This window comes from Lepus europaeus, chromosome 13, assembly GCF_033115175.1.
Source record: "Lepus europaeus isolate LE1 chromosome 13, mLepTim1.pri, whole genome shotgun sequence".
NCBI classification, from domain to species: Eukaryota; Metazoa; Chordata; class Mammalia; order Lagomorpha; family Leporidae; genus Lepus; species Lepus europaeus.
This window is the reverse complement of record NC_084839.1, coordinates 94,202,133-94,229,949: the sequence shown is the minus strand read 5'-3', so window position 1 is coordinate 94,229,949 and position 27,817 is coordinate 94,202,133. Positions and strand designations below refer to the sequence as shown.

The following is a 27,817-nucleotide window of genomic DNA, read 5'->3' as shown; positions in this document are numbered from 1 at the left end:
TTAACTGCTGCAACAAATACCCACCCCTGGGCTTTCCTTAAACTCAACTTCTCCACAGGGTGGGTCCCAGTACTCAGAAACCTGAACTGTCCCACCCAGAAAGGGGCCTGATCTGCTTAGTTCAAGTAGTGTCATCCGTGGTCTTTGCATGGCAGCCTTATGTTGGTTTAGACATTTGCAGGAAAACTGAATGAAATGAAGTAAATATTGACTTTTGCAAAGTGCTGTGCATGTGGAAACAGACATCTCAATCTCTGCCTATAAGGGGTTGGCACTCTCTTTCCTTTGTTGTTGCAAACAAGAGAAAGCTAGTGTGTCATGATCAAAGACAAGGCTATCCACAGCACCCCACACAACCTTGCTGGAAGACACTTTATTTGGGTTCTTAGAGATAAGCAGGAGCTCACCTGGCAGCCCACAGTGAGGACATGAGTTCCCGAAGTTCCACAATGAAAAGCAGCTCCCTGGCAGGCTGTAGGTAGAACCCCTGGCAGCAAAGAGCAAGAGCAGGAATGGGCCTCACAGACCCACTCCTTGCTCAGGATTGTAGACTCCTCTCCTACAGCTTGATAGCATCCCAGACACACTCTCAGGAAAAAGGAAACCTCCTGAGCATTTTCTTCATCTGCTTCTAGCACAACCTGGAAACCCAGGGCACCCATGGCAATGGAGAGCAATAGACGCACCGTGCATACCCAGCTGGAGGGAGAACGGCGGCCCTAACGTGTGAACAAGTTCTGGGAGCCAGGTTTTGTTACCGCCATGGAGACAGAATCCTGAATTGTTAAAGGGAAAGCAAAAAAAAGAAAAGCTCTGGCCGGCGCCGTGGCTCAACAGGCTAATCCTCCGCCTTGCGGCGCCGGCACACCGGGTTCTAGTCCCGGTCGGGGCACCGATCCTGTCCCGGTTGCCCCTCTTCCAGGCCAGCTCTCTGCTGTGGCCCGGGAGTGCAGAGGAGGATGGCCCAAGTGCTTGGGCCCTGCACCCCATGGGAGACCAGGAGAAGCACCTGGCTCCTGCCATCGGAACAGCGCGGTGCGCCGGCCGCAGCGCGCTACCATGGCGGCCATTGGAGGGTGAACCAACGGCAAAAGGAAGACCTTTCTCTCTGTCTCTCTCTCTCACTGTCCACTCTGCCTGTCAAAAAAAAAATAAAAAAAAAAATTTCTAAAAAAAAAAAGAAAAGCTCTCTTGAGCTGAACAGCAGGCGATCATTTCAGACACCTGACAGTCCCTTGTCCCTGGGGCTCCCTCCAGCCCTGCGGAGGTGGATGACTGACCTGATTCTGTGCAAAGGAATTGCTCAGCATATTCTAAAAATATCTGCATGGCTAGGATGGCCCAGAACATATTATTTATTTATTTAGATCTGTTTTAAAGATTTAAGGAGCCAGTACTGTGGTGTAGTAGGCTAAACCTCTACCTGTGGCACCAGCATCCCATATGGGCGCCGGCTCGTGTCCCGGCTGCTGCTCTTCTGATCCAGCTCTCTGTCTATGGCCTGGGAAAGCAGCAGAAGATGCCCAAGTCCTTGGGCCCCTGCACCGGCATGGGAGATCTGGATGAAGCTTCTGGTTTCTGGCTTTGGCCTGGCCCTGCCTTGGCCATTGTGGCCATTGGGGAGTGAACCAGAGGCTGGAGGATCTCTCTTTCTCTTTCTCTCTGTCTCTCCTACTTTATAACTCTGCCTTCCAAATAAATAAATATTTAAAAAAAAAAAAAAAACTCTGAACATTTTTTGAAAGTGCTTCTTAGTTCTGTTAGAGAAGCAAACACAGATCCCTCGAAACAGCGTATTGTGCCACTTTTGCACAGGCCTCAGACATTGACACTTCTTGGAATTGTTGACAGAGGACCAAGGAGAGTAACGCTGTCCAGGAGGGCAAATGGAGAAGTGGCTGGATGACTCCAGACAAGGGCTGAGATCAGACACAGCGAGCTCTCAAAACATGCACATTTGTGTGTGCCAATTTACAAAAGGATCTTTTTTTAAAGACTTATTTATTATTTATTTGAAAGTCAGAGTTACACAGAGAGAGGAGAGGCAGAGAGAGAGAGAGAGAGGTCTTCCATCCACTGGTTCACTCCCCAGATGGCCGCAACAGCCAGAGCTCCACCGATCTGAAGCCAGGAGCCAGGAGTTTCTTTCAGGTCTCCCATGCGGGTGCAGGGCTCAAGGTCTTGGGCCATCTTCTACTGCTTTCCCAGGCCATAGCAGAGAGCTGGATTGGAAGAGGAGCAGCCGGGACTAGAACCGGCGTTCATATGGGATGCTGGCGCTTCAGGCCAGGGAGCTAACCCCCTGCGCCACAGCGCAGGCCCCTACAAAAGGATCTTAAATGAGCAACAAATTCTTGCAGAGTTCACGTTAGAAGCAGGGTTCATCTGCTGCACTCAAGTCACCTTCATGGATGGATATGAACTGAGGGTGCAAATGGGTCCATCTTATTGGGCATTCGTGTACCGACAGAACTTTTCTCACTGAGTTATCGAAGCCGCAATGGAAACTTGTATCATATGCTCCAAGGAAGCTTTAACCACGCACATGGGAAACTCAGAATCACCAAGTCGTTTGTGGATTTGGCTCTAAGTCAGGCATGTTTTGAGGCTTTGAACGCTGACTATTTGCACCCATGAAATCAGTTGGAGCAAAAGAGAGAAAGAAGAAAAAGGGATATGGAAACTCTGTATGGCAAGAAAGAGCCAGACATTTTTGCTCTTAACCAGAGTATGGCAGAAGGAAGAGGGGCAGGCAAAGCTGACCTTTCTGGGGAGCCCAGCTTTTTCCTGGAAGTCCAACAAACAAAGGAACAAAGCTTAGATGCAACAGGATCGGAGCTGTAACCAGAGCCAGTTCCTCCAAGTTAGCGGCTCTGCAGCGGGACGGGCGGAAGGCCCTGGGGTCCCTGGGCACGTTTGCACCAGGACACGGGCGGGAGGGCACTCTGCTGGCTGGGAGTCGTTTTCCTGCTTGATCCAGGCAAACATTGCTTCTAAAACAATGGAATGCGGCTTTGGGAGCCCCACGGTGGGCCTGGCACAGTGTGGTGGGCAGGCAGGCAGGGACCTGCCTCCTCCCTGGGCCCATGGCATCACTCCCACTGGTTTGCTCAGTCCTGCCCTCTTCCCACCAGCTTGACGATCTGAGACACTTACTCACCTTCCAACCATGTGAGGCAATTAACGAGCCCCTCTGAATCAAGAGCAAATCATCCAGGTCTGGTGGAAGGAAGTGCTCCCTACCTGTGCCCCCTCCTGTGCTGTCCCAGACAGCCCAAGGAATGCTGGTCGCTGGGCTGAGTTCCCGAGTCCACCTTTAGTCTATCTGCACTGGCTCTGTCCACCCCTTCCTGAACCTGACATCTCTGCAGGTTCCTGGTGACTTAGGGTGCCCAGAGTGGGAAGCCCTAAGTGGTGTTTCGCCTCAAGGCACTCGCAGTCATGAGAACACCCGGAGGGCTTGTTCAGACAGGAGCAGGTCTGAGCTATGTGCCAGCAGCAGTTTCCAGGGCTCCCAGGAGCAAGCTGCAAAAAGGATTTTCCTCTTCCCTCCTTTCCTGCTTGGAACCCACCGGCAGAGAGGAAGGGGGTCGGTGGCTGGTGAGGGAATCCCGGGAGAGAGCAGCACATCAAGGAAGGACTTGCCTGCCCATCACAGTTTCCTGTGCCTCGCCCAGGAACTCCTTCCCGCCTCGCCCCCCCCCCCCCCCTTTTTGTTCTTCCCAAGCTTGCTTTTATCAAGAGCAGAGACATTGTCTTGCAAGCAGCCCATCTTGATTCTTGCTTCTGATACAAATAAAAGCCATTTCGTATTTCCCCTCCACCACTGAATAGAAGCACATGTTCAGTGAGGACCTACTACCCGCCAAGCCGCTCTCCCAATGGTGCCGAGTGGCTTAAATAAAGCAACTTGAAAGATCTTCACAGTAGTTTCCTAAAGTATCTGTCATTAGTCCATTAATGTTATTTTATTTATTTAAAGATTTATTTGTTTATTTGAAAGCATTACAGAGAGAGAGAAAGAGAGAGAGAGAGAGAGAGAGAGAGAGAGAGATCTTCCATCTACTGGTTCACTTCCTAGATGGATGTAATGGCTGGGACTTGGGCCAGGCTGAAGCCAAGAGCTTGGAGCTCCGTCTTGGTCTCCCACATGGGTGGCAGGGGCCCAAGCACTTGGGCCATGAACTACTGCCTTCCCAGGTGCATTAGCAGGGAATTGGATCAGAAGTGGAGCAGTCAGGACTCGAATATGGCTCTCATATGGAATGCCGGCACCAAAGGCAGTGGCTTAACCTGCTGGGCCATGACACTGCCCTCAATTAGCCCATTTTACAAATGAGCAGACAGAGAGTGAGGGAGGTTTTGTGGTTACCACAAGTCACAGAGCCAGTACCACGGGGACTCAAATCCAGGCCATACGTAGAGATGGAACTAACTGTCATGGAGATTGTTACATTTTATAGAATATTTGATGTGCTATATGAGGAAAAATTACAAAATGGAAGACTTGCCACAAATTCCTCTGTGATCCACTATTCATTCAGTGCACATCTTTTTTTTTTTTTAAGATTTATTTATTTATTTGAAAGTCAGAGTTACACAAAGAGAAAAGGAGAGGCAGAGAAAGAGAGAGAGGTCTTCCATCCACTGGATCACTCCCCAACTGGACGCAAAGACTGGGCTGTGCTGACCCAAAGCCAGGAGCCAGGAGCTTCTTCCGGGTCTTCCATGTGGGAGCAGGGGCCCAAGGACTTGAGCCATCTTCTACTGCTTTCCCAGGCTACAACAGAGAGCTGGATCAGAAGTGGAGCAGCCAAGACTCAAACCGGCGCCCATATGGGATGCCAGCGCTGCTGGAGGCAGCTTTACCCGCTATGCCACAGCGCCGGCCCCTCAGTGCACATCTTTATTAAGAACACAGCACCCACCAGGCACTTTAGTTGGGTCTTAGGAATATAACAACATACAAGATAGAGCTTTGCAAAACTTATTTTCCCAGATTGTCTCATGAAAATTAATTTTTAATCACTTATCCTTTGACGACAGGGTTCCCCAAAGCACGTGTGCCATTAAACCTAGAGAGTGTATACCCCCCTTCCTTTATCTCTAGCTAGCTTCCCTTGACTTTCTAGAAAATCTCATTCAGCATTTGTTTGCTGTTTCTCTTAAAGGAGGGAGCATATGTTGCTTTTCCTTTCAAAATGTTTCTGGTTTGGGTTTACATTTCTTTAGATCAAAATTCACAAGAAACGAAAGAGTGTACACGTGTCCTTTCTCACCCCTGACTCCCAACTCCCTAGCTCTCTCCAAAAGCAGCCACTTGCAAGTAGATTCTGGCCCCCTCCCCGCCCTCCTTTGTTCATGCACACACAAGGTTGGGTGCTATCTACCCAGCGTTCTCTGCTTGTATTTCTCAGTTGACACATCTTGGAGATCCTGCCATGTTGGTAAACAGAGTTACTTCCGTCTTTTTAACAGCTGCACACAAATAGTTTTAAAATGCCCCATGCTATATTTAATTACACCCCTGTGGCTGCACTTATAACACGGTTCAATGCTACTGTACCTACATCATTATACACATGAGCAAGTGTACCTACAAGGTAATTTCCTGTAAGGGGAAATGCTGGCATAGGGGCAAAGAGTATGTGCATTTTTAATTTAAATTTTTTGTCATTAGGAAATTTTTCAAGCATTACAAAAGGAGAGAGACTACTAGAACAAACCCCCACATATCCATCATTACATTTCGGCTATGGCTGACAATCCACCTATAGTTGACGCTATTTCACGTATAGATCAGCCCACCCCGAATTATTTTGAAACAACCCATGTTTCACTGGTGTATATCCTGACACTATTCCTGAAAAGGAAAATCTCAGAAAAAAGAGGAGGAAAGGGTACATATATTCCCATTATCACACTGAAAATAAACTAACAATTTCATACCATTGAATATGCTGTCAGTGTCCCATTTTCCTAGATTCTTATTAAAAACGTATTTTTAGTACTTTTTCTTTCATAAGAATCCAAATAAGGGAACTACTGTCGTACCGCAGCAGGTTCAGCTGCTGCTTGCAATGCCTACAGTCCTGACTGCTCCACTTTGCAATCCAGCTCCCTGCTAATGCACCTGGGAAGACAGCAGCAGATGGCCCAAGTCCCTGGGCTCCTGCCACCCATGTAAGAGACCAGGAAAGAGTTCCTGGTTCCTGGCTTTGGTCTGACCCAGATCTGGCTGTCGCGGCCATTTCTTTGTGCAGTGTTATTGTAGAAACTGGGTAGGTGTGTCTTCAGAGCCTGGGTTTCGTTAGCTATATTACCACAGAATCATTTCTAACGTCCCAGTATCCCTTAGGTCAAAAGGAAAATGCAAAATTAAATTGACGAAGTTTCTTAATAATAAAGAGAATTGCATGGCCGGCGCCTTGTCTCAATAGGCTAATCCTCCGCCTAGCGGCGCCGGCACACCAGGTTCTAGTCCCAGTCGGGGCGCAGGATTCTATCCCGGTTGCTCCTCTTCCAGGCCAGCTCTCTGCTGTGGCCCGGGAGTGCAGTGGAGGATGGCCCAAGTGCTTGGGCCCTGCACCCCATGGGAGACCAGGAGAAGCACCTGGCTCCTGGCTTCGGATCAGTGCAGTGCGTCGTCCTCAGCACACCAGCTGTAGCTGCCATTGGGGGATGAACCAACGGAAAAAAAGGAAGACCTTTCTCCTTTCTCTCTGTCTTTCTCTCTCACTGTCCGAAAAAAAAAGAAAGAAAGAAAGAAAGAAAGAAAGAAAGAAAGAAAGAAAGAAAGAAAGAAAGAAAGAAAGAAAGAAATGCAGCCTACCAGAATCTGTATGACACAGCTAACATGGTAATGAAAAATTAGAGAACTAAATAACTAGAGTAATAAATATATAATAAACGAGTTAAACACAAATTGGAAAACCTTAGAAGTAAAATGGAAAAAGACAAAAGCAAAAGAAGATAAATGCAGACTTAATGCTCCATCATTTTTAAAAAATATTTTAAATATTTATTTGAGAGGCAGTGTTACAAAGAGAGGGAAAGACAGAGAGAGAGGTCTTTCATCTGCTGATTCACTCTCATAATGGCCACAGCAGTCTTAGCCGAGATAATCCAAAGCCTGGAGCCAGGAGCTTCTTCTGGGTCTCCATGTGGGTGCAGGGGTCCAAGGACTTGGGGCATCTTCTGCTTTCCCAGGCCACAGCAGAGAGCTGGATTGGAAGAGGGGCAGCTGGGATTCGAACTGGCGCCCATAAGGGATGCTTTAGCCCACTGTGCCACAGCTCAATCATTTTAAAAATGTTTTACCAACTGAAGCTTATGACTCACTGCTGGGGAACTAGGCCACGGCTGGGTGATTTGCAGTTATACAGAAAACAATGTAGCCAGGTGTCAAATGAGGTAGCCTTTTCTACACACACTTCCTGCTGAATTTCAAGTTTCGGGTCTGCCTTGACTTTGAGTGGTAACTGAGATCCTGTGCCCCATGCACGGGTTCTTGATGAGAAACCAGAGGTTTAGGCAGGTGGGTGGGGGACCTAGGATGAGGACAGGGCTGGGTTCCCCGAACGCACTCTGGCTCTGCTCCTGTCTGCGCCAAGCCTCACTCCACCTGAGTGATTAGGGGGATGACCCTGGAAGAATCTTGCAGGGCTTGGCTACCTGACAGTCTGCAGGTGGGGTCTTGGGTGGCGTGGTCATCACGCCCATGGCCTTGAGCAGAGACTATCAGCCGAGAGAAAGCAATTGGATAATTCTTCCCACCCTCTCTGCAGAAGGCATTACACTCAGCGCATCTGAATGTTAAAAATAACATGCCTGTCCTCAGAATTTCTCCAACACCACCCACTCATTCACCCGCGTCTACGTGGGGCCTGGCTGCCGGGTCTGGAGCAAGCGTGTGGATCTCCCACGGCCCCTTGTCCCAGCTGTACCCTCTGTTGCCAGGCCGAGCGCGGTGCCATTCTTCTCCACCAAGCGTCCAGGGCGCAGAGGGTGGATGCTCTCTGTGGGTGGTGGTGGGCGAAGCTTCCCACCTCGCTTTTGATTTCTGCCCTGGAGGGGAATTTGGACCAACTCGATGTCTCCTTGGCCCTGGAGTGCTGGGTTCTGCCTGGGTCCCCTCCCTAGGGGGTTCTCCTTGGTCATCTGTTGGGTTCACTTCAGGGTGCGGCAGAGACCACCCCAAGGTGCAAGCGTCCCAGGAGCACACCTTCCGCCCTCCCCCTGCCAGACCTGAGTCGCCGCCCCATCCCTCCTGTCCCGGCCCCCTGCGCCTCCACGGGCTTCTGCCCTGCGCCCAGCTACCCAGCGTGCGACAAGGACCCGGAGGGATGGATCCAAGGCGCAGACTGAACAAAGGAGTCTGGCCGCTGAGCCCGCAGCCCGGCGGCGGGGGCGCGGCCACCCCGAGGCCGAGGGGCGCCGCCGCCGCCCGCGCCCGGTGCGCGGTGCCAGCGCGCAGCCCGCCGCCCGCGCCGCCCAGGCGTGCGTCTCCTTATATGGGCAAATGACTCGGCGGGGGATCTCTGGGCGGGAGCTGCGCCGGCTCCACTCGGCCGGCTGCGAGCCGCCGCCGCCGCCAGCCACCCGCCGCCGCCCGCCCGGTGAGTATCTCGGTGTCCAGCCACCCGCGAGGGGAGCAGCCGCGTGGATACCGTGAGGGTGCCAGGGAGAGGCGCGCGCGTCGGGGGTGGGGCGATCCTGCAGACAAGGGACCCCCGCAGGGGCGTGCAGACCCTCGAGAGAGGGGACCCGAACTGGAGTGCGAAGACCACGGCGCAGACCAGGGGAGAGGGCGGCCGAGCTGTGGGGGTCCCAGGAAGAAGGGATCTGAGCCGTGGGCGGGGCAGACCACGGAGGAGAGGGCAAGCCGTACAATGAGAGACCCTGAGCGAGGAAGGGGCAGGATGGGGGAGGGGACGACCCCTGGGTCTCCGCTCGCCGCCGGACCCCGCGCCGTCCGCGCCCTGGCGAGGTGCGCTCGCCGCCCCGGCCCAGGCTGCCCGCGGGTGCGAGCGTGCCGGTCGCGGGAAAGGTAGCCGCTGAGCCCGCTCCGGAGCCGGCTCGGCGCCGCGGTCCCCGCGTGCTGGGCTGCGCTGCTGTGTGGTGTGGCCTCGTGCCTCGACTCGTGCGGAAATTAAAAGCCTGAGCCGCTGGGTTATTTTTGAATGGATTTCTTGTAAGAGAAAAAAAAAGTCGTCACTTGTCCTACTGTGGGGCTATCTTAGCACACCTGAAATTGCAGGAAGAAAATGTGTTTTTTTTTTTTTTTTTTTTTTTTTCATTTTAAGTGAATCACCGATCACGTTCCTGTTTCCTTTAAAATCCCTGGTTCCGCTGGAACTAGCCTAACCCGGTCTCGGGAAATGTAAGCTGTCTTCCCTAGCAGCGTTTGTGTGTTCTTCCGTGAACATAGTTTGGAAAGACGTGATTCAGAATTTGAGCTTCTAATCAGGAGAACTGTCTTCCAAACAACTCCAAATGCATCTCACATGTTTGGCATTTACTCTCTGCCTACACGAGTTTTAAAATGATATTCTTGAGGGAGAAGGCTTTGGTATCCTCAAGATGATTTAAACAAACAAACAAAAAAAAATTGAGGCAAATCTAAGAAATAGAGGAATTCCCACTCTAAAAATTAAACTTTAGTAAAACCATGGTCAAAAAATAATATTTCACTGTGTACTCATATAGAAATGTTGTCACGTGTTTTTCAGACTTAGTTTATCCCAGATTTTTAAAGATGACCTATTAATATACAGAATTGGGCTTTCACGGTGTTTGTTAGCCTGTTGTGATTTAAAATGCATCTACGCAGCAGGATATTGGTGAGGGCTAACTTTGGTGCAGACCTGTTCAACCTCATTTTAGTGCAGTCTGACAGGTGCAGTGAGCCAGAAAGAGGTGCCGCCTGGATTCGCATCCAGGTCCCTCAACCTTGCAGCCTCCATGGCCAGATCCCCTCAGTCTCACGGTGCCTCAGTCATCTCAACTGAGAATCAGAGCTAAGGATGTTGCCTTAACCCCAGGGCTGTTAGGAAGCAGGTGTGTGTCCCAAGCAGCATACAGATGATTCCTGGTTTATGCTGGACGGACTCGCTATCTGGTTTTTTTTTTCCACTTCATGACTGTGGGATAGCAATATGAACTCGATAACCAATCGGTAGAACCCGTCCTCCCAACTTTCGATCTTTTCTTCCCAAGCTAGCCTTGTTGTTTGGTGGCTTCCATATTCTTAACTGTTGCTACGCCGGCCACCGGCAGTAAGCTGCGGTTGCCAGCCGGCCCCGAGATTGGCAGGAGAGCGGCGACACTCTACAGGGAACTGTGTCGCCTGTGTTTTTGGATGCTGTGTTTCGTGGTTTTTGCATCCAGAATGCCCATCTGCGTGTGTCCCTGAGCCATGCAACTCTTTGTTATAAAACAGGCTTTGTGTTCAGTGCTTTTGCCCAAGTGTGGCTAATGTGAGCACCTTAAGGAAGGCTAAGCTATGATACTCAGCAGGACAGCTGTATTAAATGCACTGTGTCTACTTGTGATATGTCCAGCTCACCACAAGTGCATCAGGACAGAACCCCCTCCTAAGCGGGGAAGCATTTGTAGGCGTCACTATCAGCCTCGTTTTGACAGACAGAGGAACCGGAGCACAGAGAGATCAAAGCGGCTTTTATTCAAGGTTCCCAGCCTGTGACTGGTGGTTCTGAGATCTGGCCCAAGACCTTTTAACTTGAGGGCTGAGTGAGTTCTTGGCTCCTCAGTTTTATTGGAAGTGCACCTGCATTTTCAGTGAGGTCTCATGTCATATACTTTGCTTGTTGAACCGCTTTTGATAACAGTAGAAATCATCTAGTCGGATAGTGGAAAAAAATCAGACTTGCTGTCAGGAGGTCTGGCTTCTACTCCTTTCCTGCACTGACGGTTACCAGCCTCTGTGACTCAGGTGGCTTCATTGGTCAGCCGTGGGGCCAGAGTAGGTGAGCCTCTCTCTGAGCCGGGTGCCATGGAGCATAAAGTTGAGCTTGAGTTGAGAACAAAAACCTTACACATTTGTGTCTGTGTGTGCTTTTAGCTTGAGGTTTTATCAAAGCCACGTTTATCAAGGGTGCATTTCAGGTGGCGGGACACTGAGAGGCCACTCCCTCCAGATGACCGTCTTGAACAAAGTACATGAGCTTTCTCTAGTGACGAGGGCTGAGTCTTCCAGGAGACGAGGCTGGCATCTTGACCGTGGGGTGAATCAAGTGGATTTTGCACATAGTCACAACTTCCCTTGGCTTTTGTAAAACTGCATTGGTATACTCTGTGACTTCAAGGTTCCCCTAGGCATATAGGCATATGGTTTTTTTTTTTTTAAGATTTGTTTATTTTAAACATTTATTTATTTATTTGAAAGTCAGAGTTACACAGAGAGAGGAGAGAGAGAGAGAGAGTCTTCCATCCAATGGTTCACTCCTCAATTGGCTGCAAAGGCCAGAGCTGCGCCGATCCGAAGCCAGGAGCCAGGAGCTTCTTCTGGGCCTCCCACACAGGTGCAGTGGCCCAAGGACTTGGGCCATCTTCTACTGCTTTCCCAGGCCATAGCAGAGAGCTGGATTGGAAGTGGAGCAGCCAGGTCTCAAACTGGCGCCCATATGGGATGCCGGCGCTTCAGGCTAGGGCATTAAACCACTGCACCACAGCGCTGGCCCCTTTTTATTTATTTTAAGATTTATTTTAGGCCGGCGCCGCGGCTCGCTAGGCTAATCCTCCACCTGCAGCGCCGGCACCCCGGGTTCTAGTCCCAGTCGGGGGGCCGGATTCTGTCCCGGTTGCCCCTCTTCCAGGCCAGCTTTCTGCTCTGGCCCTGGAGTGCAGTGGAGGATGGCCCAGGTCCTTGGGCCCTGCACCCCATGGGAGACCAGGAGAAGCACCTGGCTCCTGCCTTCGGATCAGCGCAGTGCGCTGGCCACAGCGTGCCCGGCCGCGGCGGCCATTGGAGGGTGAACCAACAGCAAAGGAAGACCTTTCTGTCTCTCTCTCTCACTATCCGCTCTGCCTGTCAAAAAAAAAAAAAAAAAAGACTTATTTATTTTTAAATTTATTTGGAAGAGTGACATAGAGAGAAGAAGAAACAGCAAGAGAGCGAGAGCGAGAGAGAGAGAGAGAGGGATTTTCCGTCTGCTGGTTCACTCTCCAAATAGCCACCAACAGCCAGACTGGAGCCAGGAGCCAAGAACTCCATTCAGGTCTCCCACATGGGTGGCAGGGACTCAAGTACCTGCCAGCATCCACTGCCTCACAGGTGTATTAGCAGGGTGCTAGATTGGAAGGCGGAGGTGAGACTGGATCCCAGGCTCTCCGGGGTAGAGTATGAGCATTCCAAGTGGCAGCTGACCCACTGTGCCACAACGCTTACCACTAGGGCGTGGTTCTGAGTGAGCCGAGGGACACCTGCCACACGCAGTGAGAGAAGCAGCTGGCTCAGCTTTATGGGCAAGTAGAGTGCATGTCCAAGAGCACCCTTGGAGGTCCTGAATATTGACACTGGCTGTCAAAAAGACAACAGATCCTCCCATGTTGGATGAACAACTTTTGGAGCCAGTAAGAATTCGGCAGTGAATGAATGAAGTAGAAGGAAGTGTGCAGGCCAATCAGGACAGGGTCTGTGATGCAGTGTGCTAAAGCAGCAGCACGCAGAGATGGATGTTGGGAGGATGCTAAGGAAAAGGCTGGCCATGGTCATATGAGGTGTGCGACCAGGCAGTCGGAGAGCAGTGAACTTCACCCATGGGCGGGAGGAGCCCAGTGAAGGAGAGTGGTGGTTTTCATCTTGTGGATGTAGAAACAGTAAGCGTCAACAACTTGCTCAAACCTTCCTAAGAAGACAGTCGAGGGCCACAGGGTGGAGCCTCTCCCTCAACCCCCGCAGCCTTGTGGTCCATCAGCTTGAGGCAGCCTGCCTTCCGTCCCCAGCCTGCAGAGCCCTGGGTTGCCTCGCATCCACTGAACCGGTATGTTTTGAGATGAAACGTCAAGATAGGCGCTGAACAGCGCTTTAGATTCCAGTGAGCTGGAACTGAACTGGAAGTCCTTCAGAGAGGGATCTTTCTTCTCGGTTTCCCAGTGCCTAACACCATTCCTGGGAAATCGTGCTTGCTGGGTACACGCTTGTGGGCTGGATGACAAAGTCCAGAGATCAGAATGCTGGAATACTCGTGGTCATGCACACTTCAGGCAAGAGAGCTGAAGGTCGCTGCTTTCCCGAGTCTTCTCACTCTTCGGTATTCAAAGGCTCACTCAGCACTGTCTAACTCTGTCAAATAAATAAATAAATTTTAAAAAAAAGCCTTAAAAAAAAACTCATTCAGAAGACAGCTGTTTACGGCATTCAGGCGTCTCTTAAAGCTGTCAGAGACTAATTAAGGTTTTTCCATAGTTTTTGCAAGGTACCAGGTTATGTGGAACATTATACTAGCTCCCTACAGATGTATGTGCTCAGTAAAGGCTTATTAAGCTCATCCATAACTATCGTATTATACAATGATAAGCACAATCTGCCTCATACCTTACCGTCTCAAATAGTTTACAGTCCCACCATCTAAAAATGGATTTTAAATGGATTCCAGATATGTTCTGTTTTTAAAAACAACAAGCCAGCGTCTCTTGAGCTGACGGCTCACTTTCTTGCTTAGGCTGCTGCCTGCAGTGCCTGCATCCCATATTGAAGAGCCGGTTCAAGTCCCAGCTCCTTGCTTGTGATATAGCTTTCTGCTATTGGGAAGGCAGCAGCTGATGGCCCAAGTAACTAGGTCCATGACACCCATATGGGAGACGCAGATGGAATTCTTGGCTCCTGGCTTCCGCCTGCTCCAACTCCAGGTGTTGCGGGCACTTGGGGAGTGAACCAGTGGATGGAAGATCTTGATCTCTCTCTCTCTCCCTCTTTCTCTATCACTCTGCCTCACAAACAAATAAAACTTAGTGGGGATGGCCGGCGCCATGGCTCACTTAGTTAATCCTCCGCCTGCGGTGCTGGCATCCCACATGGGCGCCGGGTTTTAGTCCCAGTTACTCCTCTTCCAGTCCAAGCCCTCTGCTGTGGCCCGGGGGGGGGGGGGGGTGGCAGTGGAGGATGGCCTAAGCGCTTGGGCCCCTGCACCCGCATGGGAGACCAGGAGGAAGCACCTGGCTCCTGGCTTCGGATCAGCACAGCTCCGGCCATTGTGGCCATTTCGGGGGGGTGGGCCAGCAGAGGGAAGGCCATTCTTTCTGTCTCTCTCTCTCTCACTGTCTAACTCTATCTGTCAAATAGAAAAAAAGGGGTGGGGAAGAAAAAACAATGCTGCTAGAGTAGTGGGAACGGTGTTGGGGTGAGCCGTGTTTGTGTATTGATGCTTCCTTCCACTGGAAAGCAAAGCAATGAAGGCATTCCCTGGCCCCATGCCTTGGGGTGGAGAGTCCTTCCTGTGTGGCGCATCCAGAGCTTTTTGTTGATACCTGGAGCCCGTGTCGGGGAACTGATGCTCTCTTGCCAAAGCTTGGGGACGTCTCCTGGCTGGCTGTTTGTCTCTTGGCCTGGCAAGTCATCCTGGACTGTGCAGTTGTGTGTTTCTATGGGTTTAGCATCCAAATGCAATAGGAACAGTTCTACCTGCTGTGCAAGGAGGGCCGATGGACGAGAAAGAATGGAGCTTGGGATCTGCCGCGCGACGTTTCAAGGCATCAGATGCCACGCCACATTGCACGTCGAGGTTGCTCTGCTGAGTGGATTGCCCACCTGAAATGCACCTCGTTTTCACTCTTGATCTTTGCCCACATGCGCGCACTCCGGGGTGCTTCTGTGCCTCTGCTGCTCCTCCCACGCACTCGCTGGGTATGTACCACGCCCCTGACCTTGCGGGTGTGTTTGCTGATGAGGTCTCGGTGACACCTGCTGCCCACCTGCCTGGCGCTTGTGGTTGCTGGGGGACACAGCCAGTCATTGTGGTGTAGAGGCATTGAAAGCATCGCGGGTTTTATGGCGCATTCCTAGGAAGGGCCCATGTACATCCAATCAGATTTCCTAACTGTCTCTGAAAAGTTCTGGGTGACTGTTGGTTAGCACTGGGGCGCCCCTCTGCCCCGGGTCTGCGTGGCACTGATGGAGCCTGCTTCTGTCCATGTGTGTAGAACCTGGGGGCATTTGCAGATTTCTCTTTGGAAGTGACTATTAGCGGAGCCTCGTAAAGCAGGATGGGTACGGAGAAACTCTTTGGGCTCGGGAGGAGGGGCAGAAGTGGGCTCTTGGAGACCAGGTTAAAATAGGTCTCAGATCACAAGGGCATCGAAGCGGATGAGAAAGTGCGGAGTTTTGCAAATCCGGCTTTGCGTGGCAGTCCCCTAGCTGTGCTGCTTGGAGGGATAGGCCGAGCTGCCGCAACTCCATGGCCTGGGCCAGCTTTCGTCTATTTCCCCTCCCCACCTCTCTCTGCTTCCCTGTTCCTCTCTTTGCTTTCTCCTCCTCCTCTTTGTTCATGCTACTCTTTTTTTTTTTTTTTATTCTTTCTAGCTCTGACACTTCTGCCGCTCAAGCTTTGTTCCTGGCTTTGCACCCTGAGCGTTTGCAATTCTGTGGACTTGGATAATTTCTATTTAGGGTGGTTGAGCGCAGGCTGTCACTGCTCCCTTGCTCCCTGAACCCTAATTCCTGCATTTTAGCTGGACTAAGATGATTCAGAGACCACACCCTCTCAGGTCATCCCTAGACCTGCGTGCTGCACCTGCCTCTCTCTGTGCAGTTAGGTTGGCCTGGGGTCCAGTTTGAACCCTAGGATCCACCTGCTTCAAACACCCCAGTCTCACTCTGAGCTCATGGGAAAATGACAGCAAGGAATGACTGAACCCTGGGGAGGGCTGAGGGCTCCAGGACTCTGCAGTTTGAGTTTGCTGCACAAGTCAGCAGTAGGGGTCTCCCTTTGTGCAACTGTTTAAACCTTCCAGCATTCCTGTGTGCCAGGCGATGGACAGGAATTGTAGATGAGATAAGGAATTCAGAGTTGAGCACATTGTACACAATTAGGCTAGAAACTCCTTAAAGAACCAAGGCATCCCACTGTTATCTGAAGAAACGATTCAAAGTACACCCTTTTCAATAGCCATGGCCCTTTGGTTTTTTTTTCTTCCCCTGTCCTACACAGCAAAGTCGCGATTCCACACAGCGGACTTGGAGTAAGGGCCTGCTGCTTCCCTCAGCGCCATGAGCTGCAGGAGAGAATAGGAGAAATCCTGTTGGCCTGTAGGGGACATCCACTACCATAAACCAGGCTCTTGCCGTGGTCCCTGACTCTGTTTTCGGCTCCATCATTTGCTGCCCCTGTGGGGTGGACCTACCATCTTCCTGGGGTGTCTACTCACCCTGCCCTGTAGCTCATTTCTGCAGCTCTGTTTACTCTGCCCTTGAGCTGCAGAGTTGCTCGGCCAACCCTTTCCCAGTACGGGTGAACCTCACCTCCAAGAAGCCAGCCCCGCCCTTTCGGCTGTTCCTCCTCCTCTGTGTTGCCTTGATCCCCGTGCCTCTGTTCACGCCCTGGGCACACAGCTTAGTGACCCATCAGGAATAGGGTTCTGTTCTTCACCGGACTACAAGTTCCTTGAGAGGAGGGCCTGGGTCTTACTCATCTTTGCAGCTTCCTAACCTTGAGTGACATCTCTATTTCTTGAATAACCAGGTATCATATTGGATTACAAATGCAGAGTTATAAGAACTTTAGATGTAGAGTTATGGATATACTTTTCCATTAAAAAAAAAAAAGGCTTAAGGGGGCCAGTGTTGTGGCACAGTTGGCTAAGCACTGCTGCTTGTGACAATGGCACCCCCATCGGAGTGCTAGTTAGAGTCCCCGCTGCTTGGCTTCTGATCTAGCTCCCAGCTAGGGTACCTGGAGAGGCAGTGGATAATGGTCCAAATACTTGTGCCCCTGCCATCCACATAGGAGGTCCAGATGGAGCTCCAGGCTCCTATCTTCAGCCTGACCCAACAAAGGCTATTGTGGCCATTTGGAGAATGAACCAGTGAATGGACAATCTTTCTCTCTCTCTCTCTCTCTCTCTCTCTCTCTCTGCCTTTCAAATAAACACATAAGCAAATATTTTTTTTTTAAAGAGACGATTGCTAATGTGATTTAAGTACACAGTTTTTAAAAAGGAGGAATTCAGAGTTGGCTTTAAGCCTTATCTGATAGAAGGGAAGCTCTAGGTATTCCGATTAGCTAATGGAGTACATATTCCGACTGTTGGTGTTTGTGCTCCATGTAATTCTTTGGAAGTCCTTCAGGAACCTTCTTAGATCAAGAGTATCCTGCTCTGCTCCTAATCAGTGATGGGTGCTCATTTTACACCCAGCTCTGTTGATGAAGCTGAAAGGCTCTGCCTGTGGTTAAAGGTGCCGTGACCTCTTAGAGGGCGAGAGAGGGATTCCCCCCACCACAAATCTGGAACAATTCTATGGAAATGAAGTGAGTGGCCTCGTCCGAGCTGGACTCTCTGAGCAGGTCACAGCGCCTCTCTGGCCTGCAGCATTAGAGGTGATGACATTTGTCTCGGGCTAGTGTCAGTCACGCTTGGAGCAGACGTGGAGCCCTGCTTAATCTCAGGGTTTCTGCTCTGATCCTCTGGAATTGGAGGAGGCAGAATCACAGCCACGAGGAGCGTGAGCATCATGGTCATCACGTTGGAGAGCTGTGCCCTTCTCACTGGCTGAGAGCTAGGCAGGGGCCCCTGCAGAGCCTGCTGGCACACTCCATCCACTCTCCCTCCCCAGAAGTACTGGGGCTTGGCCAACCCACATGGAACCCCCTTTGGTTTTAGCCTAGGTGTTCATTTTCTCTAAGTTAGATGGATCTTTGGGAATACTTGCGGGAATCCTCTTCTAATATTCCAGGGCTCTGGGTTTTTTCCATCCATAAAATGAGGTATTTGTCACAGATAAGCTTGGGAATTGTTTCCAGCTTTTAAAATTCCATGATTTATAGTTCTTTCTCCTTTCGTTGTCCTTATTTCAAGTTCCCCATTCTTCTTATGTTTGTGTGAATGGAATAGGCAAAAATGCTTTCCTTCCATGGCTAAGTGGAGCTTTATTGAAAAAATATAGATGTTGGAAAGACAGCATCCATTGTGATGAGATAAATGGCGACCACTTTAAAGGCCCATAGCTGAAGAGTTCCAGGAAAGCATCGAATTTTCAGCCAGCCCGGCTCCTGCAACCCGAGATGGCCTCTACAAAGGATATTTATGCATGGGATTTCCGAACAATAAGTCAAATGCTCAAGAGCCTCCTCGTGGGATGCTATCACAGGAATGTCCAGACAGTGCTTTCTGTGGCTCCGGGAAGAGCCACATGCATCCAGCTGTGTGTTTTATGCTTTTGGAAGAAAATATTCTATAAACACAGAAATAACTGAGTATGGATGCTTGAAAGATGTGCATTTCTTTGCTTATAGTTGCCAGGACTTTGTATACACAAGAGTTTAAAATTTATAAACACTATCGATTTTGCCATAATCATAAACCAAGCGGTGATATTTCACTTGTACCAGAGGCTTTCATTCTGGGCTTTCACTCTCAAATGGTTTGAAAAGACTGGAAATTGAGTTGAGTTTGTGAAACATTGGTTGCTTATGTAGCCAGCCAGGGTGCCAATCTAACAATGGACAAAACTCACTTGTGCCAATTATGTATTGCCGCTTAAGAAAAATATTCCACTCTGTCTCCAGATCTCTTTTTCTTTCTTCTCTCTCTCTCTCTCTCTCTCTCTTACTCTCTCACCATCTCGTCCCAGCCCATCGGGCTTCCTCTGCCTGACAATAAACCTTTCCTCTAACTCTGGTGTTTGGTGTGTTTTGTGGCAGCCTTACATTGGTGCTGTAACTCGGATCCAGGCTTTCCCATCGACCTTGCTCTCCCCTCAGGGATTTGAGTTGCTTTGGGATCCTAGACACCCACCAACCACAAAACACACCCCAGGACCTCCATCCACACACTGGCCTTTCAAATTCCTGAAGGAGGACCAAATGCTGCTGCAGGGATACACTCGGCTCCCCACCCAGGAGATAGCAGCTTGAGACTCAGGTCAGCAGGTAGCAGCTATAGAAGACATACCATTGCCCCTTCACCCCTCCTGGACTTTTGGACCAGTGTAATCCCATACAACACCTGCTTTATAAAAAACAAAAGGGGGGAATGTTAGTAAAATGGTGCGGTCTTATCTGTGGCGTGATCTACACCCTAGACACAATCCTAGGCTCTAGCCTCCCACCACCATTGCTGGAAGCCAGGTGACCAGATGGCCCAGCCACAGGTGTCAGCTCCATCCCCACCCTAATGAGATCCACTGCTCCTATGTCCCTGCCCCCTGACAAAGGTTTAACAGGACCTGCTCTCCAGATCTCTTTCTCTCTTTCTTCTTCACTCACTCTCTCTCTCTCTCTCTTACTCTCTATCCCTCTTCCCCCTGGCCTGCTGGGCTTCCCCCACCCAAAAACAAACCTTTCCTCTAAAAAAAAAATTCCCAAAGAAAATGAACTAACTGTTCAACACCCCTTAGGCATTCCTCCACTCCAGGTAGTCCCTTGGTAGATCTGTTCTTTCCAAGATTGTTCCAACATGTTGTTATAGGAGGAGGAGGAGGAATGAAAAAAAGCGCCCTCTTCCTCTGTACCTCCAGTCCATTCCTTCCTGCTCATGCACTCTGTGTACTCATCCTGGAAAAATGCACCGAGCCTGCGTGGAGATGCACTCTGGTTCCTCTTTGCAAGGCTCCAGATCTCACCTGAAGAGCCGTTGACCACAGCCACTGTGTCTGACCATGTGATCAGCCTTCTCTGCTGGGCCCCCTGGGACCACAGGCAGCTGAAGGAGGACTGTGGACCCTTTAAACCTGGGAGAAATGACTCACCCACAGAGATGTCAGCGGTTTTTCCTTGCAGGGATAGATGGTACTTCCCAATGCAAGGTGATGCCAAAGGGAATGCTGTCTTGGTATCTAGTGTCAGATTTCCCAAATCAGGTATCCCTCCCTTTTGCCTCTGTGATTTCTTCCTGTTGAAATTCATAAATCATATAGGGGGCTCATGAGGAATCTTCTTGTAGGGATGGGCACATTGTGTGTATGTTGGGACAAGGTGCCAGGCAGGGTCACACACTGGAAGCCTACACACAGCTGGATGGCAAGGATCTCTGATGCCAGTTCTGACGTGTAGCTGCAATTGAGATCACTTTTATCACATAATCAACGGTCATTGGTACTTTCAGAGAAGTGACCAGGGGCAGGGGTGGGGGAACGTATCCTTGAAAGTTACGACCGTTTCAGTGATTCACACAAGGAACTAGCCTCCCGTTGGATAAAGATGAGTCGCAGGGAGGACGGGTGGCTGTTGCCTGTGCATGCGTGGCGCACAGCATGCTCACAGGGATCTGTTTTTGCCCTCTTCTTTTGCACAGGTTGTTGAACAGCACGGCGTCAAGATGACCGAACGTTTTGACTGCCACCATTGCAATGAATCTCTCTTTGGCAAGAAGTACATCCTGAGGGAGGAGAGCCCCTACTGTGTGCCATGCTTCGAGGCCCTCTACGCCAACACGTGCGAGGAGTGTGGGAAGCCCATCGGCTGTGACTGCAAGGTACCTGCCGGCAACCTGCCCCGGCCTGCCCTCCCCCGCCCCGACTCCCCAGTGCCCTGATTCTCCCTGAGAGCCGCTGGCTTGTCTGCACGGTTTGTGCTGGGCTCCTGGGCCCTGTCACCTGTTGAAGTTGGCCCGGGGAGCTGACTGTGGACCCTGCATGGTTAGTGCCCTTCCAGGAATTCAAGGCACAGCTTCTATAGTCTTCTTACTAAGACCCTTATCTCACCACACCCACCGGCCCTCCCAGGAACGAAAGGGAAGTGAGCACTCCCTCCCTCTGTCTGTTTGCCTCCTGCTGACTAACACGGAGCAGGAGCTGCTCTGTAAATATTTGATGAACTGCTGTGTAACAGGAGTGGACCCAGGGCAGGCTTCTAGATAAATGGGCACAGACAAGCACCGATGTACGGGGATTATTAAGGGCTCTTCTCCTTTTAGTGGACAAAGAGCGAGATTGGTGTTCTTTTTTAATGGGGCAAGACTTCCTGTGGAAGAAATCAACAGCCGACCACCTCACATGGCTTGGTGTGGTCAGCAGAGGCTGCCGGTCACTTGTGCCGACTGGCCAGCGGTCAAGAATTGAACCCTGGCCTGCCCTTCTCGACACATCTTTAGTCCGATCTGGAGCGTGGAAGGAGAACCTTGGGGCCTGCCCAGAACTTAGAGATGGGAGATTTTTCACCTGCGAAACGGTTGCTAAAATGCACTTGACAAGCCCATCAAGAGATTGCCATCCCTGGGAGCCCCAGAACTGGTTACAAACTGGGGTCACTGTGCGGTCCCCGAAGGAATTTGCAGTTGGTGGGCAGCAAGGCAGCTCGTGGCATTTGACGGTCTCTTTTCTGCTCTCTGGCTAGGAATTGTGCCACTGGTCTGCATGGTTATAAATAACAGTACATAACTGCTGACAGATTCATCTGGTTGTGTCTGCCTGGATCGTTCTAACACCTCCGATGCCTGCTCCTTGTGTGTCTTGTGTGTGACGTTCCTGAGAAAGGCAGTCATCACAGGGCTGCATGACTGGAACCACAGGCAGAGCCTTGCTCTGAGCAGAGACCATCAGCATGGCCCCTGGGAACCACCGCTGCTTCGGAACGGCAATGACTTGCCGAGAGTAAAGGAAGGGAAGATCACTAGTGGGATTGTGCACACTTTCTTTTTCCTTTTAGGATTTCTTTACCTATTTGAAAGGCAGAGTTAACAGAGGGAGAAGGACAGAGGGGGGAGAGAGAGACAGAGAGAGAGAGAGAGATCTTCTATCTGCTGGTTTACCCTCCAAATGACTGCAACAGCCAGGGATAGGCCAGGCAAAAGCCAAAAGCCAGGAACTCCATTTGGGTCTCCCACATGAGTAGCAGGAGTCCAGGTACTTAGCCGTCTTCCGCTGCATTTCCAGGTCCATCAGCAGGGAGTTGGATTGGAAGAGGAACAGTGGGGATTTGAACTGGTGCTCATATGGGATGCTGGCATCGCAGGCAGCGGTTTAACCCACTGTGCCACAATACCAGCAAACTTCCTTATGTGCAGACTTTCATATGTTCAGAGGTTTGGTGAGCATGTGCAGAGAAGGCCCATCTGGTTAGTCTAGAAGTTGAATAACTTCCTCTCTCCACTTTGGCCCGGTGGGTGTTTCGCTGTTCCTGGCAAGCGTTCTTAGAACCTTTTCCTTTGTGTAACCGGCCAAGCACTAGAGCTTGGACAGCGGACTGCCTGGCTGCAGTGCAGGCTCTGTGTCTCACCAGCTGTGTGACCCTGGGTCAGGTACTGGACCCCTCTGTGCTCATCTCCACCTTTGTGAAATGGAGAGAGAGTCAGGTGCCCGCTCCCAAGGGCTATGATGATATAACGGGGATGCCAAGCCCTCACACTCAAAGCAGCAGCCAGTGTTGTAAACTCCAAACTTCCACATCTCCCCTTGCTGCGTCCTGATTCTTCCCCATGCCTCTCCCAAGCCTCGCCCCTCTGTCTCCGTTTACAATCTGGAAGCACCAGTAAGAGCGTTCAGTTAGAGGAAGAACTAAAAGGCAGAGAGAAACATAGCCATTGTATAAAAGCTATCCCTGGAAAAGAAATGCCGATGTAGGTGAGAGGGTCAGATGCCGTCCTGACAAAGAACCACTCTAGTTTAGAGGAAGGATTGGGGATATTTTGGGGCGAGTCACCCTTGACCTGTGGGCTGAAGGAAAAACAAAAATCGCTTATCATTCATTCCTCCGGGATGATTTAGTGGAAAGACCCGGAACACCGGTCATCCTTTTACAGATCCTTTATGGGCAAATAAACAAGAGTGCCCCAAGTGGGGCCAAAATCAACAGGGCCGCCGCAGAGTCAGGAGTTAATCATGCTGAACTTTTCAACCCAGACAAGCGTGTTGAGCTCCGTGGGCTCACGCCATGTGATTTTTTTCCACGCTATGGAACAAAAGGAAGTGTCTGGTTGGAGCTGGACGTTGCCATTCGGGCCTTTTGACTGTTCGCAGTGGTTTTTCTTGACTTTCTAAAGCCATTGTGTCGTTGACTTTGTGGAGGAAGCAATGACGGAAAAGAATGTTGCTGATATTTCAGGAAGTAAAAGCCAGAAATCCTGATACGCAGAGTGCAGCACAGAGCCACGGAGTGCTGGTGGGTGTGGTGGCCCCTGTCCCTTCTTGAAATAGCACAGCCACGGTGGCCGCCCCGTCTCTCCCTCTTAGATGTCTCTATGTGTAGTTTATGACACTGGCATGTTGATGGGATTCGGCTCATTTTGAGACTGATGGCTGACTTTTCTGTGACTTAAGGAAGACTTCACAGCCTGTCCCCCTGGTCAGCTTCCCTAGGTTTAAAGATTGTGTCTACGCCGCTGGTCAGTTATATTTTTTTATTTCTATTGTTACCCTGAGCCGATGCTCTGATCGCAAAGGTCAGAAACATTGATTTATATAGCCAGTGGGCCAGTTGGGAACAGGCAATGCTCATAAAATTTCATGGTGCTCTGACGTCACTCCCTTCCTGAAATTTTTCTGAGACACCTGTTGATATTAACAGAATATTTTTGGAGACTGACTACAGATGTTGTTTTGAACCTACCTAAGTTCTGGACTTCCAAAATCTAAGAAACTAAAGGAAAGCACTGCCAGCGATGGCTGTTTAACAAATCGGTGGCTTGAACAAACCCTCGGTCTGAGCCACAGGCCTAGCTCAGACTTTGAATTTTTTGTGTCTCTGCAAGCAGTGCCGTGACATTGGACAGGCTACCATGCCCACCTATAGGCCTTAGAGGATGCTGCGAGGAGGAAAAAATAATTAAAAAAACCCTTGCCGATCTAAAATAACGTTCAGGGTTTAGCAGTCATAAAAGCCACCACCCATTGTGAGATGACTTGGTTTCAACACTTTAAGCGGCTCAGTTGCATGACCTAAATTCCTCACAGCACCCTATGGATAGGAATTTTTTTTTTTTTTTAAGAAGAAGGCTGAGGCTTAAGAGAGGTGGAGGATCCTGCCCAGGGTTAGGGATGAAGAAGTGATAGAGGTAGAATCTGAACCCAGCTGCAGTGGATCTTGATCAACCTATGCTGTTGTCCATTGGAAGCTTTCGATTCTTGGAGTCAGGTGTGGCTTTGTTCAGTGGTCGCCCCTACGAGTGAGAGGCAGCTGCTTGACCTGTGTCCAGGGACCCTCAGAGGAAGGCCCCTGCCTTTCTCCTGGGCCCCATTCCAGCAGTGATGGCTGTGCTGTAGGAATTGTGCCTTGTTCATTTTGGTAACTCTGCTCCCAGCTGCCTGGCCAATTAAACGGGATGAGCTTGTTGGCACAAAGCCTCTCTATCAGACCACAGAAGTGTCTTAGCTCATGTTGGGAAAGTTCTTAGGGGACAAAAACATTTCATAGAGACTCGGGTTGTCTCACATCCAGGCTAAATGTGTTATACTTTGGAATGTTCTGGCCAAGGCTAGCGTAGATTGGGAAAACCCATCCTTGTGTTCAGCATGACACGGGCTTCTTCTGCTGGCCTTTCTGGGCCATTCTTCTGGGGAGACCACTTGCTCCAGTCATACTCACACCGTCCAACTTGCCAACTTGGCCCTGTTCCTTGGGGGCGATTGTTAAATTCTCAATGATTAAGTCATATTTTTTTTTTTATTTTCCATGTAGAATTTGTCCACAGAGTTTTTATCAAGCATGAGAACTAAGTGTACAGTTGTCCCCCGTCCCCTGTGGAGAGTGGGTTCTGAGGGTGGATAGTGCTGAGTGCCGTAGCCAAGCCCTGAGCCACCATGGCAGTCATAATCCATCTTATAGCCGGGTAAGTGACTCGCTGGCAGGGGAGCACGTGGTGTGGATATGGCGGACAGAGGGTGATTCACATCCTGGGGTACAGGACAGCGTGAGATGCCATCATGCTACTCAGCATAGTGCAGAATGTAAAACTGATGCCTGCTTCTGGAATTTTCCGTGTTGTGTGTTTGGATAGCTGACATGTCAGAAAGGGAACCTGCAGAGAAGCGGGACAGGACTGCAGAAATTATTCGGTCATCCTCCTAGATGATAATAAAATCTCTTTCTGAAGAGAGTAAGTGGGGTCCCCAGAGTCAGGAATAAGACTGACTTGGGTGGCTTCTGTAAGGAGGACCTCTCAGCCTGTGAAACCCAAGGGTCACCTGCCAGGCCCGCCAACTGGTGCTCAGCGTCCTGCAAGATGTCGCATGCACCTGCCCGGGGTTAGCTCTGAGTCCACCTTCAGCAGGCTCGGTGATGTGGACCAGCCTTCGTTTGCGCGTCTGTGAGGTGGGGCTGCCTGGCTCACCAGCCTGTTGGGGAATGAACACATTAGCACCTGTGGACACGCAGTGGGTGAGTGCTGTCACTTCTGCAGCCGTCCCTTCTTCAGGGCCATCGTTTTTTAAGGATTTGAGAGAATATGTGGCTGGAAACAGAGAGCTGCTGGTCTTGGAGCAGAGAATGGCTCCTGACGGTGCTGAGCCTGACAGATGTTGAGAGTCCATCTGCGAAGTGGGACGGTGTGGGCGTGACGGCTGGTTGCTTCGGGAAGTCCAGGTGGGAGGGTGAGCAAGGAGGGAAGAGCAGGAACCGGCTGGCTGCAGTCTGAATGTTCTGGCTCCCCAGAGCCCTGTCAGTTGCTCCGGGACCGAAGTGTCCCCGCAGGCCACTTACTCAACCCCAACTGAGTTGGCCAAAGTCTCAAGGAGGACACGTCCCATGGCAAGAATGTTTCTGAAATGGAAAAATCTGATATTGAAAGGAAGTGCCGGGCCTAATCTTACCTGTATATCTATATTTTACTGCAGTTTATGACATTTCTGGGAGCACAAGTTTAGCCCTGATTTTTTTTTTTCTGGGAAGTGTAAAAGATATTTTTATTCCCTTCTTTTTTTCAGTCTCTTTCTAGGCTATTTTAAAACCAGGATATCTCTAGGGCTCTTGAAAGTTCTTGAAAAGGTTGCCAGCGAGCCTGTTTCTTCTCCGTGCCTCCCAGCATCCACAGGTGGCTTCTGTTACATTCACCTTCTAAAAACATTTATTTATTTATTTATTTGAAAGTCAGAGTGGCAGATGGGGGAGGGAGGGAGGGAGAGAGAGAGAGAGAGAGAGAAAGAAAGAGAGATCTTCCATTGCTGATTCACTCCCCAAATGCCTACAACAGCTGGGGCTGGGCCAGGCCAAAGCCAGGAGCCTAGAACTGCATCTGAGCCTCCCACATGGGTGAAAGGGGCCCAAGGAGTTGGATCATCTTCCACTGCTTCCCCAGGTGCATTTGCAGGGAGCTGGATCAGAACTGAAGCAGCTAGCGCTCTAACTGGTGCTCGTATGGGATGCCAGTGTCTCAGACAGTGGTTTAACCCACTATGCCCATTAACGCCAACCCCTGTTACACTTTCGCTGCTCACAGTGGAGTCATTGTCCCTTGGTATCCATGGGATTGGTTCTAGGGGCCCCTGTGGATACCCGAAGTCCCTTACATAAAACTGCCTAGCATTTGCACGTAACCTGCACAATCCTCCCTAATACTTTAATCATCTCTAGATGACTTATATGCCTAATGCAATACAAATGCTATGTAAATAGGTACTCCAGCATGCTGCTTAGGGAATAATAACAAGGAAAAAGTCTGTACATATTCAGTACAGATGCAGACTTCTAAAACACTTACCATCTTGGTCGGTTGAATCTGCAGTTGTGGAACCCACAGCTCTGGAAGGATGACTCCTCACTTACTTAGTAGCTAGGTGAAACTAACCGTGTGTTAGGCATCGGAGAGGCCTTGTGGCCCGAGGCCTTCACAGGTAGATAGAGCACAACAGGTGCAGGTTCAAGCGCACAAGTCTTGTCAGTTACACTCTAGCTTCCTGGCCTTTGAGTGTCATTTTCCAGTCTTCCTCTCAGCTCCAGGGAATGGTGTGGCCAGAATCTTGCCTCCCACTGAGACGCGGGGGAGAACATGTTGGCTAAAAGCCCCAGTGTGCTCTGCGAACAGGCCCAGCTGGCACTGACCTGTTACCCTCCTGCACCATGCCGGTCTTTCTCACTCTTCCGGCTTGAGAAACCAGCCCAGAGGAAGCTGTGACAGTTTCTTTTTTTTTTTTTATTACTTTATTTATTGATTTTTTTTTTTTTTTTTTTTTTTTTTTGGACAGGCAGAGTGGATAGTGAGAGAGACAGAGAGAAAGGTCTTCCTTTTTGCCGTTGGTTCACCCTCCAATGGCCGTGCGGCCAGCGCATCTCGCTGATCCGAAGCCAGGAGCCAGGTGCTTCTCCTGGTCTCCCATGCGGGTGCAGGGCCCAAGGACTTGGGCCATCCTCCACTGCCTTCCCGGGCCATAGCAGAGATCTGGCCTGGAAGAGGGGCAACCGGGACAGAATCTGGTGCCCCAACCGGGACTAGAACCCGGTGTGCCGGTGCCGCAAGGCGGAGGATTAGCCTGTTAAGCCACGGCGCCGGCCAACTGTGACAGTTTCTTAACTGAACTCGGACTTCCAGGGAGAGCACTGACCGACAGCCTGAGGAGAGGGTCAGAGGGAAACCTGGCAGGGTTAGGTGTAGGTTTCTCCCTGTGACGTTGCCAGGGCTTTGCAATGGAGGCTCTTGGCGGTGCTGTGCGTTGGGGTGGCGTGTGGCTGCCCTCCCCCCAGCACCTGTCTGGAGCGCAACTTCTCTGAGCCAG

General features: G+C 50.5%; 1 protein-coding gene across 2 annotated transcripts in view; it reads left to right on the top strand.

Moving 5' to 3' along the window:
* FHL2 (four and a half LIM domains 2) overlaps positions 1-27,817 on the top strand; it is an 84,971-nt gene that overhangs the window by 35,084 nt on the left and 22,070 nt on the right. The window contains exons 1-2 of one of the 2 annotated variants that reach the window (XM_062210029.1): positions 8,571-8,618; positions 20,470-20,649. In XM_062210029.1, the coding sequence (XP_062066013.1) occupies positions 20,494-20,649 (156 nt within the window). In that variant the 5' untranslated portion in view covers positions 8,571-8,618; positions 20,470-20,493. Of the gene's footprint in view, positions 1-8,570; positions 8,619-20,469; positions 20,650-27,817 lie in introns of those variants that run through there. The other variant, XM_062210030.1, reaches the window with a different exon arrangement.